Here is a 14,084-nt window from a genome sequence, read left to right as displayed (position 1 = left end):
TTGACCGTGAAGCGACCGAAGCGCCGTATTGATTCTACGCAGCCAGTGCAAAGTTAGACACGACTTGATCGACTGCGAAGGGGAAGCAAATGAGCCTGACTCTCCCACGTGGGGCTGTAAATTCAGCTAGATAGTCCATCCCCGTTGACGGGTTCTTCTTCTTTTTTTCTAGGAATCCCAGCAGAGCGCGCCTCCCATCCCCAGACCCAAATTGTGGGCGGGGCTAGGAACTTGGAAAGGCGTGATTGGCTCGGCGGAGGCTTTAAATGATTTGGAGGGCTGCAAACTGCGCCTGGGAGGTGGAGCTTCAGCGGAGCCTGTTGCTTGCGCGGGGCTGGCGAGCAGCGCGGCGAGAAGAGACGCAGAAAGCTGGAGGGAAATTGCCCTCATCGGTTGCTTCCCCCGTACGCCGCCGGTGCAGCAGCGCTTCCCGATTTTTAAAAAATAATTCTATTTTTTGTTAAGCCTCCTTAATCCCTCTTAATCCGAACGCGCAGCGGCCGTCCCCTCTGAAGTTCCCCGATGCCAACTTTCCCGCAGCTCGCTGCTCTTCTGCAGCAGCGCCAGCCCGGGACGGGCAGCTGAAGACCTGCAGCAGGCGGCTTTCGACCTCGGAGCCCCGCCGAGATGACCCCGAGCGCAGCGTGGCTCGTGTGCATCCTTGGCAGCCTGGTGGTCTCGCCCAGCGCGCCGCTGCAACTTCAGCAGGGCATGTGAGTGGAGCGGACGGGTCTTTTTTTTCCTTAGAAGGGGGAGCTGGTTGCTCAGAGTCCTTTTGCATCTTGTTCTGTGCGGGGAGGGAAACGGAGCGGGGGCGGGTCGCTTTGATCCCCGCACAAAGGGTGGAATGTCTTGGAATTCCCGTTTTGCTCCCCCCCCTAAAGCTGCTATCCTAACCCCATTCACCTGGGCGTATGCTCATCTTAATTCAGCTGCGCTTAGTCCTAAATTTAGGCATGGCTAGGATTGCAGCCTCTTTATTTAATCACGGAATTGTAGAGTTGCAAGAGACCGCAAGGGTCATCTAGTCCGACCCCCTGCATTGTCGGAATCTCAACATAGGACCCTCCCCCCCCATCCAATTCAAAAGCACACCAGTCCCTGCTTAGCATTGCAAATGTATTAGCAGTTTCATTGGGAGAGCATCTGTTGTGCATGAAGAAATTTCCAGGTTCAGTCCCCAGTGTCTCCAGGTAGGGCTGCCTGAAACCCGTGAGAGCTGCTGTTCACCAGTGTAGACAATATTGAGCTAGATGGAGGTCCGTCTCAGTACAAGGCAGGAGGTTCCTGCGTTCCTGTGAATGAGGAAGGTTAATAAAAGGGTGCTGTTGTTAAAGTGAAACCGTCCCTATAGGACTCTGCTTCCTGCCAAGTTTGTTCATCCATTCTATTCCCGATATTGTCACATCTGATGGGCAATGGCTGTCCAACATCGCAGGCAGAGTTCTTGGGCAGAGCTACCCCATACATTCAAAGCACATCCAGCTACACATTTAAAGCACATGCATAACAAACTGTAGTTTGTTAAAGGTGCTGGGAATTGCAGTTCTTCCAGGGGAAGCTACAGTTCCCAGGATTCTTTGGGGGAAGTCATGTACTTCAAATGTGCATTGGATGCACTTTAAGTTTACGGTGTGGCAGGTGTCGGGAACTGAACCAGGGACTTCCTGAATGCAAGACAGGGAGGTAAGCATTGAGGGGAGGTGATTTTTCAGGATTTAATAGACTAATCATGTGCGAGTTTATCTGCTGCATTCTGCTTTAGTAAATTAAGGCATCCTTGCTCTTTGGGAGCAAGGGAAGTTTTACTCCCTTTAGTCAATAAGCATTTTTCAGACAAAGGACCAGATTCAAGTAAGTTGTTGTGCTAGCAGAAACTAGTGCAATGGGACTTGAGCCCCTTTCCTCCCCCTGCATGATTTCACTGCCTCCCCCTGCTCTCCATTATCTCCAGATCTGCTTGGGAGGGTCAGTAGAAACCCTGGAATAGCTGGTTTGTGTACAGGAGAGACAGCAGATTGTCCGGCAAGCAGGAATGCTTGCACTGATGGAGCAGTCGCCTTAGCGTGACACTGAATTCCTCCCAAAGTACTTAAGGCGGTATCTCACTCCAGTTCTAAATGGCCTCACTTTGTGGACTCTTGTTGGCTTCTGTGGAATTCACAGCTGCTCTGTGCATTGACAAAATGTCTACATGCATTTTGCGTCTGTGCTGACAAGAGTGTGGCCACTTATCCTTTGGTCATGGCTGAGAAAAGCATACTGTATAAGCATTTCCGTGTGGAGGTGTGGTGGAAAACTCTGATAAGTTGTGGCTTCTAGCTCTTTGCATGTGTAACAGAGATTCACATTGTGCACTCCTTCCATGTGATTCGTTTTTGGTGTTTGCTGTGAGCGCGCACCAAAAACAAAGTGAATTCTTTCATTAGACCTTTTGGAAACAGCCATAGCTCAGTGGTAGAGCATCTGCTTTTCATGCAGAAGTCCCAGGTTCAGTCCTTGGAATCTCCAGGTAAAGCTGGAAATTCCTCCTACCTGAAACCTTGGAGAGCCACTGCTCTACTAAGCTACATGGACCAATATTCCCTCTTTCCAAAAGGCAGATTCCTGCATTGGGTTTCTTGAGTGATGGTGTATGTAGGAAGGAAGCTAGGAGAGGGAGGCGCTGAGCTTCCATCAAAGGTTCTTACAGTTGCAACATTGCATGCAATCTGCTTTTGCTTGTTTTTGCTTTCAAGTGATATGTAGCAAATTTTATTTTATTTCAGACAAGGAGCCTTCTAAATGCTACTTTGGGCAGGATGCATACATGGCATGCCATCATGGTTTAGTTATCCAACAGTGTGCCTTTATTGCTATCCTTATAGTCACAGAGTCTAAGGTTCTGTGCAGACACGTCTATCCAGATCGCCAAACCACGGTTTAGGGTTTCAGGGGTTTGCATCCCTTCACTCCTCCCCTTTTCTGCACGAATTTCTTCCTCCCCATAGCTTACTTTAATTGCAGCTTCCCAGTGACATTAATCATTGTTTTGAGGCAAACCCTCTTCAAACCATGGTCAGTGCCGATACCAACAAAACTGCTTGAAGAAAACCATAGGAAGGGAAGTGGTAACTCATCATCAGTGTGCACAAACCCATAGCATGTCGCTGATCTTCTGGCTTTGGAGACAGGACACATTTCATCTTCTGTAATAAAATGATCGAATTGCTCTTAATGATAATTTCAGTATGTGCTTCATATATGCAGTGGTGATTTGAATTGGCCGTTGTGACAAGAGGTTAGAATCAGGAGGGCTGTAATTATGCTGCATTAATTAACTGGAGTCAAAGAGTGTGGCATTGTGCCTGCTGTGTGAAGTGCCTTGCCTGTTCTTGTGTGTTACCTAATGCTTGAGTGACACTGTCTGGTCTATACCGCAGCCTACAATCAGGGTCAGCCCCATGGCAAAAAGTTTAATTGGATTTCTTTTCTTGACAGCTGCTTTGTGCAATAGCTGCAGACTTCAGGTCTCCGGAGGTTATTGAACAGAGAAACGATTAGGGAGATGTGTAACTTTGCGGTGAGGGCGGGGGGGGGGAGGAGAAGGGAAGAGGGAGCAGGCTGCTGTCTGTACCTCTTGCAACCATCTTTAGGCAGAAATATTCTGGGGAGCAGAAAGGGCAGGTTCACACTGCTTTTGTTGATATTAGAAGTCATAGATTGTCACGGCATCTTTAGCACCCCATGATAGTGCTCCTATTTTGGGACTGTGTCATTTTTTAATTTCCTTTTCCCCCTGTGATCAATGTCTACAGCTTTCCATTGGGAAATGTATATTGGTTTTTGGTATTATTATTATTATTATTATTATTATTATTTATTTACATGAGATAGCATAGTCCTCACCTGTGAACCTTATCCACCTTTGAAAATAAATTTGGGTAGAGGTCTTCTACTAATAAATCAGGACTCGTAATTAGGTCACAGATGAACCTAACATGGCTCTCACCAGGGCCATGTCCCATTTTTAATGGTTTTTTCCTGGTAACTTTCATTTTCTTAAGAGTAGTGAAAGGAGGGACAACAGCAGAAACTAGGGAGCACAAAGGGAGGGAAAGTGTACAATGGTACCTTGGTTCTCAAATGCCTTTGTACTCAAACAGCTTGGAACCCAAACACTGCAAACCTGGAGGTAAGTGTTCCGGTTTGTGAACCTTTTTCAGAAGCTGAACGTGCTCCGTCTTGAGTGCCATACTTCTGTTCTGAGCTTCCGTTTTGAGTGTTATTGCTGAGGTCTGTCTGTTTTTGCTATTTTGCATTTTTGTTTTTGCGGCTCTTTTTTTTTTGTTTTTGTGACTGTGTGGAACCCAGTTCAGCTACTGACTGATTGACTGTGTGACTGCAGTACATTGTTTATTGCTTTCATTTTATGGATCAATGGTCTCGTTTGATAGTAAAATTCATGTTATATTGCTGTTTTAGGGGTTGTTTTTAAAAGCCTGGAACGGATTAATTTATTTTGCATTACTTTCTATGGGGAAGTGTGCCTCGGTTTTGGAACGCTTTGGTTTTGGAATAGACTTCTGGAACGGATTAAGTTTGAGAACCAAGGGGGAGAGGAGAAAAATGGGCATAGTAAACACTAAACAACTTAAAGTGGTTCCTGTGCACGGTGCTGGGGTCAAAGATGGGTCACAGCGGTGGAAAAGATGGGGGGGGGTGTTTTAGAGCAGGCTTCCTCAACCTCGGCCCTCCAGATGTTTTTGGCCTACAACTCCCATGATCCCTAGCTAGCAGCACCAGTGGTCAGGGATGCTGGGAATTGTAGTCTCAAAAACATCTGGAGGGCCAAGGTCGAGGAAGCCTGTTTTAGGGTATTTATGTGAGGCGCTTAACAAAGATTGATGACTCATGTGGTTACTGTTGCTACCAGTTTCGTATTCTGATTATTGGGTGATAATTGGTGTTAGCATGTGCCTAACACATTGAACTTCAGGGTTGTTTTCTTCTGAGATAACTAAAATCTTTTTGGAGAGTCCCACATCTGAGTGAGAACATATGAAATTAGTGTGGTAACATATCTTTATTTAGTTTTCACCTTTCTCCTAATATTAAAGGCCAGGGCTATCACTTCCTAGTGTGAGGGCAGGGAAACCTCTGGCCTGGGGGGCAAATGCAGCCCTCAAGCCTCTCTCTGTGTTGCCCATGGGACTCTCCCCAGCCACAGCCCCTCAACATGCCTGCTTTGTACCAGCATTGATCAGGGAAGTTTTTAATGTGTGATATTTTAGTGTATTTTTGGTTTCTATGGAAGCCGCCCAGAGTGGCTGGGAAGACCCAGCCAGATGGGCGGGGTACAAATAATAAATTATTATTATTATTGTTGTTATTTATTAGTGGTTTTGCCTGGCTTCAGTGGTCCTTGAACTCAGACAGGGTCTCATTTTTTGCCTGGGGAAGAGCAGAGAGGTTGCATTTGGCCTGCGGAGACACCAGCCTTTTGTTTGAAGGTCAAAATTTCCATTTGTTGCTCTTCCCACTTTTGCCTCTGGACCCACCTACCACTGGAATGTGGCCCCTGGATCCTTGCCCAGAAGGGTGAGAGGCCCTCAAGCTGTAAAATGGTTTCCCACCCCTCTCCGAGTCCTTGAGAGGCCATGTCCTCTGGGAGGCAAACCTGGATGTGATGTTTTTCTACGATAAAGATGCTGAGAGGTGACGGCTTTGTATTTTAATGATTTTAAAGATTTTATGACACAATCTGAGGTAAATAGTGGCAGTTGCTTCCCGCGTTACTTGCTACATTAACCTTATTGCAACTATCTAAAGAGGTGGCGTGCTTTGGAGCAAAAGTGGCCTGGAATATTAAGACCGTCACACATTTATCAGGGTTGCTATTATGTAGGGCTAAAGTGCTTTGTAAGTCTCAGTAAAAGGCAAAGGGTAAAGGGACCCCTGACCATTAGGTCCAGTCGTGGCTGACTCTGGGGTTGTGGCGCTCATCTCGCTTTACTGGCCAAGGGAGCTGGCATACAGCTTCCAGGTCATGTGGCCAGCATGACTAAGCCACTTCTGGCGAACCAGAGCAGCACATGGAAACGCCGTTTACCTTCCTGCCGGAGCAGTACCTATTTATCTACTTGCACTTTTTGGCGTGCTTTCGAACTGCTGGGTTGGCAGGAGCAGGGACTGAGCAACGGGAGCTCACCCCGTCGCGGGGATTCGAACCGCCAACGTTCTGATTGGCAAGCCCTAGGCTCAGTGGTTTAAACCCCAGCGCCACCCATGTCCCATTGTTTATATGCACACAGCCAAAGTCTCGGTAAGAAGGTGCAAATGGGAGCTTCAGTTCACCAACTGGAAGGCTGCAGGATAGCCACACCTGGCTTAAATGCTCCCCACTTCCCATTGCTACATTGTTTAGAAAAAGTGCATGTTGATTGCATTTACACCATTAATGTCAGGATTAATTTATTGCCATGCAAACAGTAATAGGCAACAGCCTACCTTCTAAGACACATTTTTCAACAATGTGTTGAAAAAATTATCTGTATACAGTCACACCTTGGATCCTGAATGCCTTGCAAGTCAAATGTTTTGGCTCCCAAATGTTGCAAACCCGGCAGTGAGTGTTCCGGTTTGCAAACGTTTTTTGGAACCCAAATGTCCGACATGGCTTCCGATTGGCTGCAGAAGCTTCCTGCAGCCAATTGGAAAATGTGCCTTGGTTTCCGAATATTTTAGAAGTCGAACGGACTTCCGGAACGAATTCCATTTGACTTCCAAGGTACGACTGTATATATATATAGAGAGAGAGAGCGCGCTCCAGTAAAAGAAAATACTATTTCTACCAAGGAAAAGGAGTATGTTCCCAGCAGAGATGCTATTGATCAGTTTTTAAAAAACTTTCGACTTTGAGCGAACACTTTCACATGGCGTTATCTACTCAGGAAACCCCTACACGCTACAGAATATCAGGGAATGTTTTAGGTACATATCTGAGAGACTGCCCCCCTTCCCATACACAATAATATTCCAGGTATTAAGATCGGCAGAGGGAGCCCTCTCGTAGTTCTACCGCCCTCAGAATGAGGGGTTGCCTCCTAGGCCTTGTTATGACTCCCATGAGATGCCTGCAGCCAACTAGCTACCAGGCTAAATTTACGTTGCTAGTGTTGGTGTATGAAGCCTGATGCAGTTTGGGATGGGGTCACCTAAGAGATCATTCCACCCCCTTATATATCCCATTGATCACTACACTCTGCAGGAGAGGGGCTTGCACAGATGCCATCCCCCTCGGGGGTCCATTCCATGTGATGTAGGCCATCTACCCTTTGCCTTAGCACCTGTTTAGGGAAGTTTTTAATGTTTGATTCTATTTTTAATTCTGTTGGGAGCTGCCCAGAGTGGCTGGGGAAACCCAGCCAGATGGGCGGGGTATAAATAATAAATTGTTGTTATTATTATTAGTATTAGTATTATTTATTGAAGACCTTTCTCTTCCAACAAGCCTTTTAAGTGGAGATTTTTTAAAAATCCCAACATTTGTCTACTTTGGTTTAGAAATAGTATTCATATAGGTTTCATTGTGGATGTTTTTATTCTTGAATTGCTTCAGGCTGTTTCGTGGGAAGTGATTCATAATGAAACAAATAAATCTAGAACATACAGCTTGTACACTGAAAGGGAAGGCAGATGATGGTGGGCAAGGTGTTGTTAAAGGAGGCTTGCCCTCTCCTTCTGATTTCCTCATTGAAGAATCCCTGATGAACTTTGGAGGAACTCCAGGGTTTCCTGGAACACATTAGATAGATGATCCCGTCAACTGACGTCAGTGAGTGCATTCATTTGAGTTAGTCCAAGGCTCTCACAAATGCTGCATGTAAGATACTGGTTTTTGTATTTTCAAATAAAGAGTGCATCAGCTCTGTTCAGTAGCCTAATCTTCTCTCTGTTTCCTATATAAGCTTTGCTTAAGTATGGTAACCTTAGAGTGATTTATTTATTTTTCTGGTAGACTCCACTGTTCTGAAATCTAATTGCATCCCCTGTTCATTGTTTATATGCACACAGCCAAATTTATCGTGCATTAACTGCATAGAGCCATTGAAGGTAGGTGGTGGCATATATAACATTGAACTATGTGCTGGTTAAATACATTGATTGATCAGTGTTCAAGTGAAGATGCCCGGGCGCCAGGATGACGACAACTTCTTCACCATTTCGAGGTGCATGACTGGGGATCCTTGGATCTCGACTGTTTTCACAGAATAGCACCACATCCTATAGATTTCTATCCATTATATTTTATCTGTACAATTGGAATGAATTTTCAGGAACCAAAAAGTATCAAAATATGACTTTCGAGCCGCCTGGCCCCAAAATGGCAACTAGACATTCCGCTTTCATAACTGTAACCCTGGTTTAAGAAGCCATTTGGCACCTAGATTATATCGCTGAATTTCGAACGCTATTGATGTAGTTTAGGTAGTATAGTTTCATGGCCAGAGTATATTTTGAGTGGAATCGGATAGCTGCGAATACCTAAGAGCTGTCCTGAGTCAGACAAAAGCTTATGTAGTCCTGCATCGTGTTACCCGCAGTGACCAACCAAATGCCTAGTGGCAACTTACAGGCAGGGCATGAGTCCTATAGTCCTTGGCTCCTTTGGCAGTATATAAATTCAATTTAATTAAAAAATTCAGTTCAACAGGAACCCTTTCCTCCTCTTCCTCAATGATTGGTACAGAGGTATGGTGCCTCCAATGCTGGAGGTACTAGATCGCTATTATGCTCACTCTACGTGGGGCTGCCCTAGAGACTGACCCAGAAACTCCAGCGAGTGCAGAATGCTGCGGCGAAACTCCTTACGGGGTCCTTGCTGCGGGATCACATTCACCCCGTGCTATACCAGCTGTCCTGGCTCCCAGTGGAGTACAGGATCAGGTTCAAGATGCTGGTTTTAACCTTTAAAGCCTTATACAGCCTAGGACCTACGGGACTGCCTCTCCTGGTATGTCCCACGGAGGACCTTATGGTCTTCAAACAAAAACACCTTGGAGGTCTCGGGCCATAGAGAGGTTAGGCTGGCCTCGAACAGAGCCGGGCTTTTTCGGCCGTGGTCCTGATCTGGTGGAACGCTCTGTCACAAGAGACTAGGGCCCTGTGGGACTTGACATCTGTTCCACCAGGCCTTTGGCCAAGGCACAGTCTGACCCCCTCCTTCGGTAATCCTCACAGAACTCTAGCCCAATGGTTGCCATTAATTTGATTTTGAATTGATTTTAGAATGCATTTCAATTAATTGATTTTATGTAAACTGTGTTACTTTTATTGTTGTTAGACGCTCTGAGCCCGGCTTCGGCTGGGGAGGGCAGGATATAAATAAAATTTTATTATTATTATGCCTAGCAGCCATCTGTCTTATGTCAGGTCTGTTTCTAGGGCTTTGTTACCATGTGTAACAACAGTCAGTACAGCAGTCAGTAAACCAGAAAGGGGAAATCTTTGGTCCTCCCAGACGGAGGACCAGCTGATGGCCAGCATTGATGAGAGTTGTAATTCAATAATCATAGAATTGTAGAATTGGAAGGGATCACAATGGTCATCTAGTCCATGCCTCTGCAATGCAGGAATCTTTACCCAACATGGGTCTCAAACCCACGACCCTGAGATTAAGAGTCTCATGCTCTGAGCTATTGAGAGTCACAGAAGAGTAGAAGAGTTTGGATTTGATATCCCGCTTTACCACTACCCAAAGTAGTCTCAAAGCGGCTAACAATCTCCTTTTCCTTCCTCCCCACAACAAACACTCTGTGAGGTGAGTGGGGCTGAGAGACTTCAGAGAAGTGTGACTATCCCAAGGTCACCCAGCAGCTGCATGTGGAGGAGCAGGGAATCAAACCCGGTTCACCAGATTACAAGTCCACCGCTCTTAACCACTACACCACACTGGTTTCCCTGCAGTAAATCCACATCTGTTTTCTTCTCCACATTTCTGAGCATCTATAGGCGAGTATGGTAACATTTGATTTGCCATATATTTGGAGACTGACAATTGTGGTTTTACAGAAGTGACAATTATGCAGCAAGCTTTTAAATGCATGCTTCTAAAACATTTTCACCAGCGAGGTCGAAATTAATCTCCTTGGTATGTATAGACAAACCTAAAGCCTGCTACATCTCCATTTGTTTCTTTTACTGGAGATTATAGCATGTGTTAATATATATACATAGTCACTGTGAGGGGTTTTTGTGTTTTGTTTGCTCTTGCCAGAGATAAGTCTCTGCAATCAATTGCGGGAAAATTGTACAGATGAGAACAGATCGGCCTGAAAGAACAATTGAGATTCCAGAAGCTTTCTGATTCCTAGGGACAGTTTGAGATTTAAGAAGCTGGTGAAAATGATGCTTCGATCGGGGAAGAGAACCTTTGGGCACAGACGAATATGCTCCCCCAGGATGCATCCCAGCCTAGGTTAACTCACTGTGTCCTTCTGCCAAGCACCAAGGATGATTTTACTGCACTTTATTGTTGGCCTGTTGTAAAATGATCATATGTACCCATCCAAGAAAGAGGAAAAGATAGATGACAACATGATGTACAGTACAGAGCATATTAGCACATGCTGATGCACAGTGGCGGTCAAAATCTAAAATTCGGTTGCATCAGACTTCGCTTCCACTTGCACAAGGAGCTTTCTGCAGTCTCCTCCCCTCTGTGGCCCCTGATATTGGCTTGGGGTGCTTGTGTCAGGAGAACCCCACAGAATAACACGCAAGGGGAAAAGAGGTGGGGTCATTTAATCTAGGAAGCTGAAATCCCTGTACAAATGGAACGACTGGAAGAACGCAACACTGAATTCAGAGTGCCCTGAATTATTGCAAAACATCAGAAATCTAGCTTGTAGGAATTGCAGGTTACAGTGGTATCTCGGGTTACATACACTTCAGGTTACATATGCTTTAGGTTACAGACTCTGCTAACCCAGAAATAGTACCTTGGGTTAAGAACTTTGCTTCAGGATGAGAACAAAAATTGTGGTCTGGTTGCGCGGCGGCAGCAGGAGGCCCCATTAGCTAAAGTGGTGCTTCAGGTTAAGAACGGACCTCCGGAACGAATTAAGTACTTAACCCGAGGTACCACTGTATTAACCTTGATTTGTGAAATTGTGCTCCCAAATTTTAGATCCATTTGCACATGTGCTTATGTCACATGATGGCTTGAAGCAGAATGTGTGAACATCATCCATGGAAATGGATTGTCACTGTTACTTAACCTTGTTGGAGAAGGGTCCATAGCTCAGGGGTAGAGCAGAGGCTTTGCATTCAGAAGGTCCCTGGTTCAACCCTCAGCTCCTCCATGTAAGCAGGGAGTGTCTCCTGTCTGAAATACTGGACAGCTGCTGCCAGTCAGCCAAGAGCTAAATGTACCAATAATAATAATAATAATAATAATAATAATAATAATAATAAAGAAGGCCCTTGGCGCTGGACCTCAGCATCCGGACAGAATGATGGGGGTGGAGACGCTCCCTCAAAAGATGCTCCATGTTATAGGCTGGTTATCTGCCAGTATGATCCTCAAACAATGTACAGTAACAACCGAGGCATTGGGAAAGTGTTCTGCCAGTGACCTTTGGCTGTTTCACACATGCAAGTCATCACAAATTGAGAACCAAAACACAGCCTCGAAATTCACACTGATTTATTTATTATGATGCAGTTCTCCAACCAACCAGTATCTACAAAAATGCATATATTAGGGACAAGTGTGCATAAGTATGATTATATTAGTGAGTACAACATACAAAACTGTATTGGGGAAATCTTTTGCAAAAATGTGTACATCGGTCAAAACCGTATACAAAAAAAATGTGTTTGTTAGGAGAAATTCACTCTAAAATGCTGGTGAATTTTTGTGAGGATTTTGCAGTGTTCCTGTTTGCAGCTTGCTGCAGAAATGTGGAGAACTGAATTTAAGCTTTAAAAATGAGGCAATGAGAGAACTGAAACTGACACATCCTTCTAAGCTCCTGGCGCTGTTGTTGTTTTATATTACATTTATATCCTGCCCTTCCTCTCAAAGGAGCCTAATAGTTAAACAGTTGGGAGTCAGAAACCCTTTCTGATCTACTGCAAATCACCCAGAGATCTGCCATTAGATCCTGCCCTACCATTTCCTCCCCTTCTCTGTCCTTGATGGCTGGGAATCTCTATTCCCCTGCTTTTGGCGGGGGCAGGGATGTCATGTTAGAGCTGGGGGGGAGAAGCAGAGGAACCACTTCATTGTATGAACTGAAGGAGAAAGGGAGAGAGAGCGAGCGAGCTATTAGCTGGTTGTAAAAAAAATAAATATATATTTTGGGTTGCAGGGACTCTGTGAACTTTGTACAATAATGATGCGTTTTCTGCCAGCTTTGAAGAATCCGCTTACTTCCACTCACACAGTGCTTGCTTATTTTGTAATAGATATATTGCAAAGGCATCTTAAATATTCAGACCTGTGCTTCCTCATCCAAGAAAATAAAACCCTATAGCATTGCCCCTGGAACGTCTCACTGCTTGCGGGTGGTGGGGTTGCTGTAATGTGGGAAATCAAGTGTATCTTGACTTCACAGGGATCAATAGTGTTCAGACAGCAGACGCTTCAGTTGACCTGATACAAGCTGGGACACCTTCCGTTTAGTGGGGGCGTGAAAAGACTCTTCTGCTGAATTTAGACGCTTACTATAGTGTGTTTAGCACCTACTGAGCAGCTGCCCACTAAACAGTTTGATCATTTTTCAGTTAATGCAAATTCATAGCACAATCTAAACTTCTCATCCTATACTGGTTATATTTGAGCAGGCATGTCACCCGAGGGCATTCATCTTCCTGCTTTTTAAATCCACTCGATTCATGTTTCTGGATTCTGGTTGGGGGAAATGGTGACTAGATGGCATATTGATGATTAGCCTCCAGTTTCCAGACTCCCTTCCTTTTTAGGGAACATGTTTCTGGATAGCTGGCCTAGTGTAGTGGTTAAAGGACTCAGTTTCTGGTTGACTGCTTCTTTGCCATCCTTATTAGGAGGACTTAGACGAGCCCCACCACATCAGCCCTGTCCTGTCCCCACCTGCCACTTGCAATACAAGGATAATCAAGTTTGTAATTCAGGTTAGGAAGGGCTACAGTGCTGCTGTATGGGAAGTGCAAACTTCCTAAAGCACTATAAGTGCCTAGTACTTAGCAAACAGACCCTTCTTCTGAGAAGCCCTTTCATGGCTGGCATTGCAGAGGATTAGGTTCATTGTTGCCTGCATTGGAGCCCAGAATACATCAAACCATACTCTGTGTTTGCACTTTGTAAGAAACCTTTGGACAAAACTGTATCTTAGAAATGATTTCTCTCTCTCAATAGCACAACACACTTCCTTCTGCACAGCAGCCAAATCAGGCTCCTTTGCCAGGTGGGAAACGGTGGGATTATATAAACTCAGAAGCTTCTACGCTGATCAAAAACCCCTTACAGCTCCAGAAATAAATTTTAAGTTGGGAGATAAACCATGTGGTTGGCTAGAGATACACCAGATTATGCATTTTCTAAACCAGCCAAATATAAGGACTCAAGCATTATGCAGTTGAATTAGTTTTGAGCAACTACTCAACCAACCCACTAGGAAAGGGAAACATCCCCCAACTAGATAAAATCCTCACACAATTGGATAAAATTAAGACTGAAACGGGGGGAAGGTTTTGGAGACTAGAGGAACAACTGTAGGAAGAAATTTGGAATCAGCTAACATTTGGATCCCTCCAAGAAACTCAAGAAAATGTTTTAAAGATAGCACAATGCTGGTACATGTGCCCAGCCAGGATATATAGAATTAATCATAATTTGTTGCTGGGAACTCAGTTTACCTGGCTCTCTGTGTGGTGGTTTTGCCCAAAACTTACTCCCTTTTGGGAAAAAGTTTTGCAAGCAATGATTCAAGTGATGGGACTATTGCTACAACCAGACTCAAAATTAGCCCTATTGCCTCATTTTACTTAAGAACATCACCAATAAAGACCCCAACCTCCATTAACTTCAGCTAGGTTAATGACTGCAAGGCATGGAA

The 14,084-nt window shown here is 44.9% G+C and overlaps 1 protein-coding gene across 8 annotated transcripts in view; it reads left to right on the top strand.

The window, feature by feature from the left end:
* Positions 1–305: 305 nt before the first annotated feature.
* LOC310762313 (uncharacterized protein) overlaps positions 306–14,084 on the top strand; it is a 221,115-nt gene continuing 207,336 nt past the window's right edge. For all 8 annotated transcript variants that reach the window (XR_014547949.1, XM_083613042.1, XM_083613044.1 and 5 more), the window contains exon 1: positions 306–713. Coding sequence is in view for 7 of the 8 variants with exons in the window: in XM_083613042.1 (XP_083469168.1) it covers positions 628–713 (86 nt within the window). In the remaining variant the exon portion in view is untranslated. The remainder of the gene's footprint in view (positions 714–14,084) is intronic.

This window comes from Podarcis filfolensis (genome assembly GCF_964270895.1).
Source record: "Podarcis filfolensis genome assembly, chromosome: 5".
Taxonomy (NCBI): domain Eukaryota; kingdom Metazoa; phylum Chordata; class Lepidosauria; order Squamata; family Lacertidae; genus Podarcis; species Podarcis filfolensis.
This window is presented reverse-complemented; position numbering and strand designations above follow the sequence as displayed.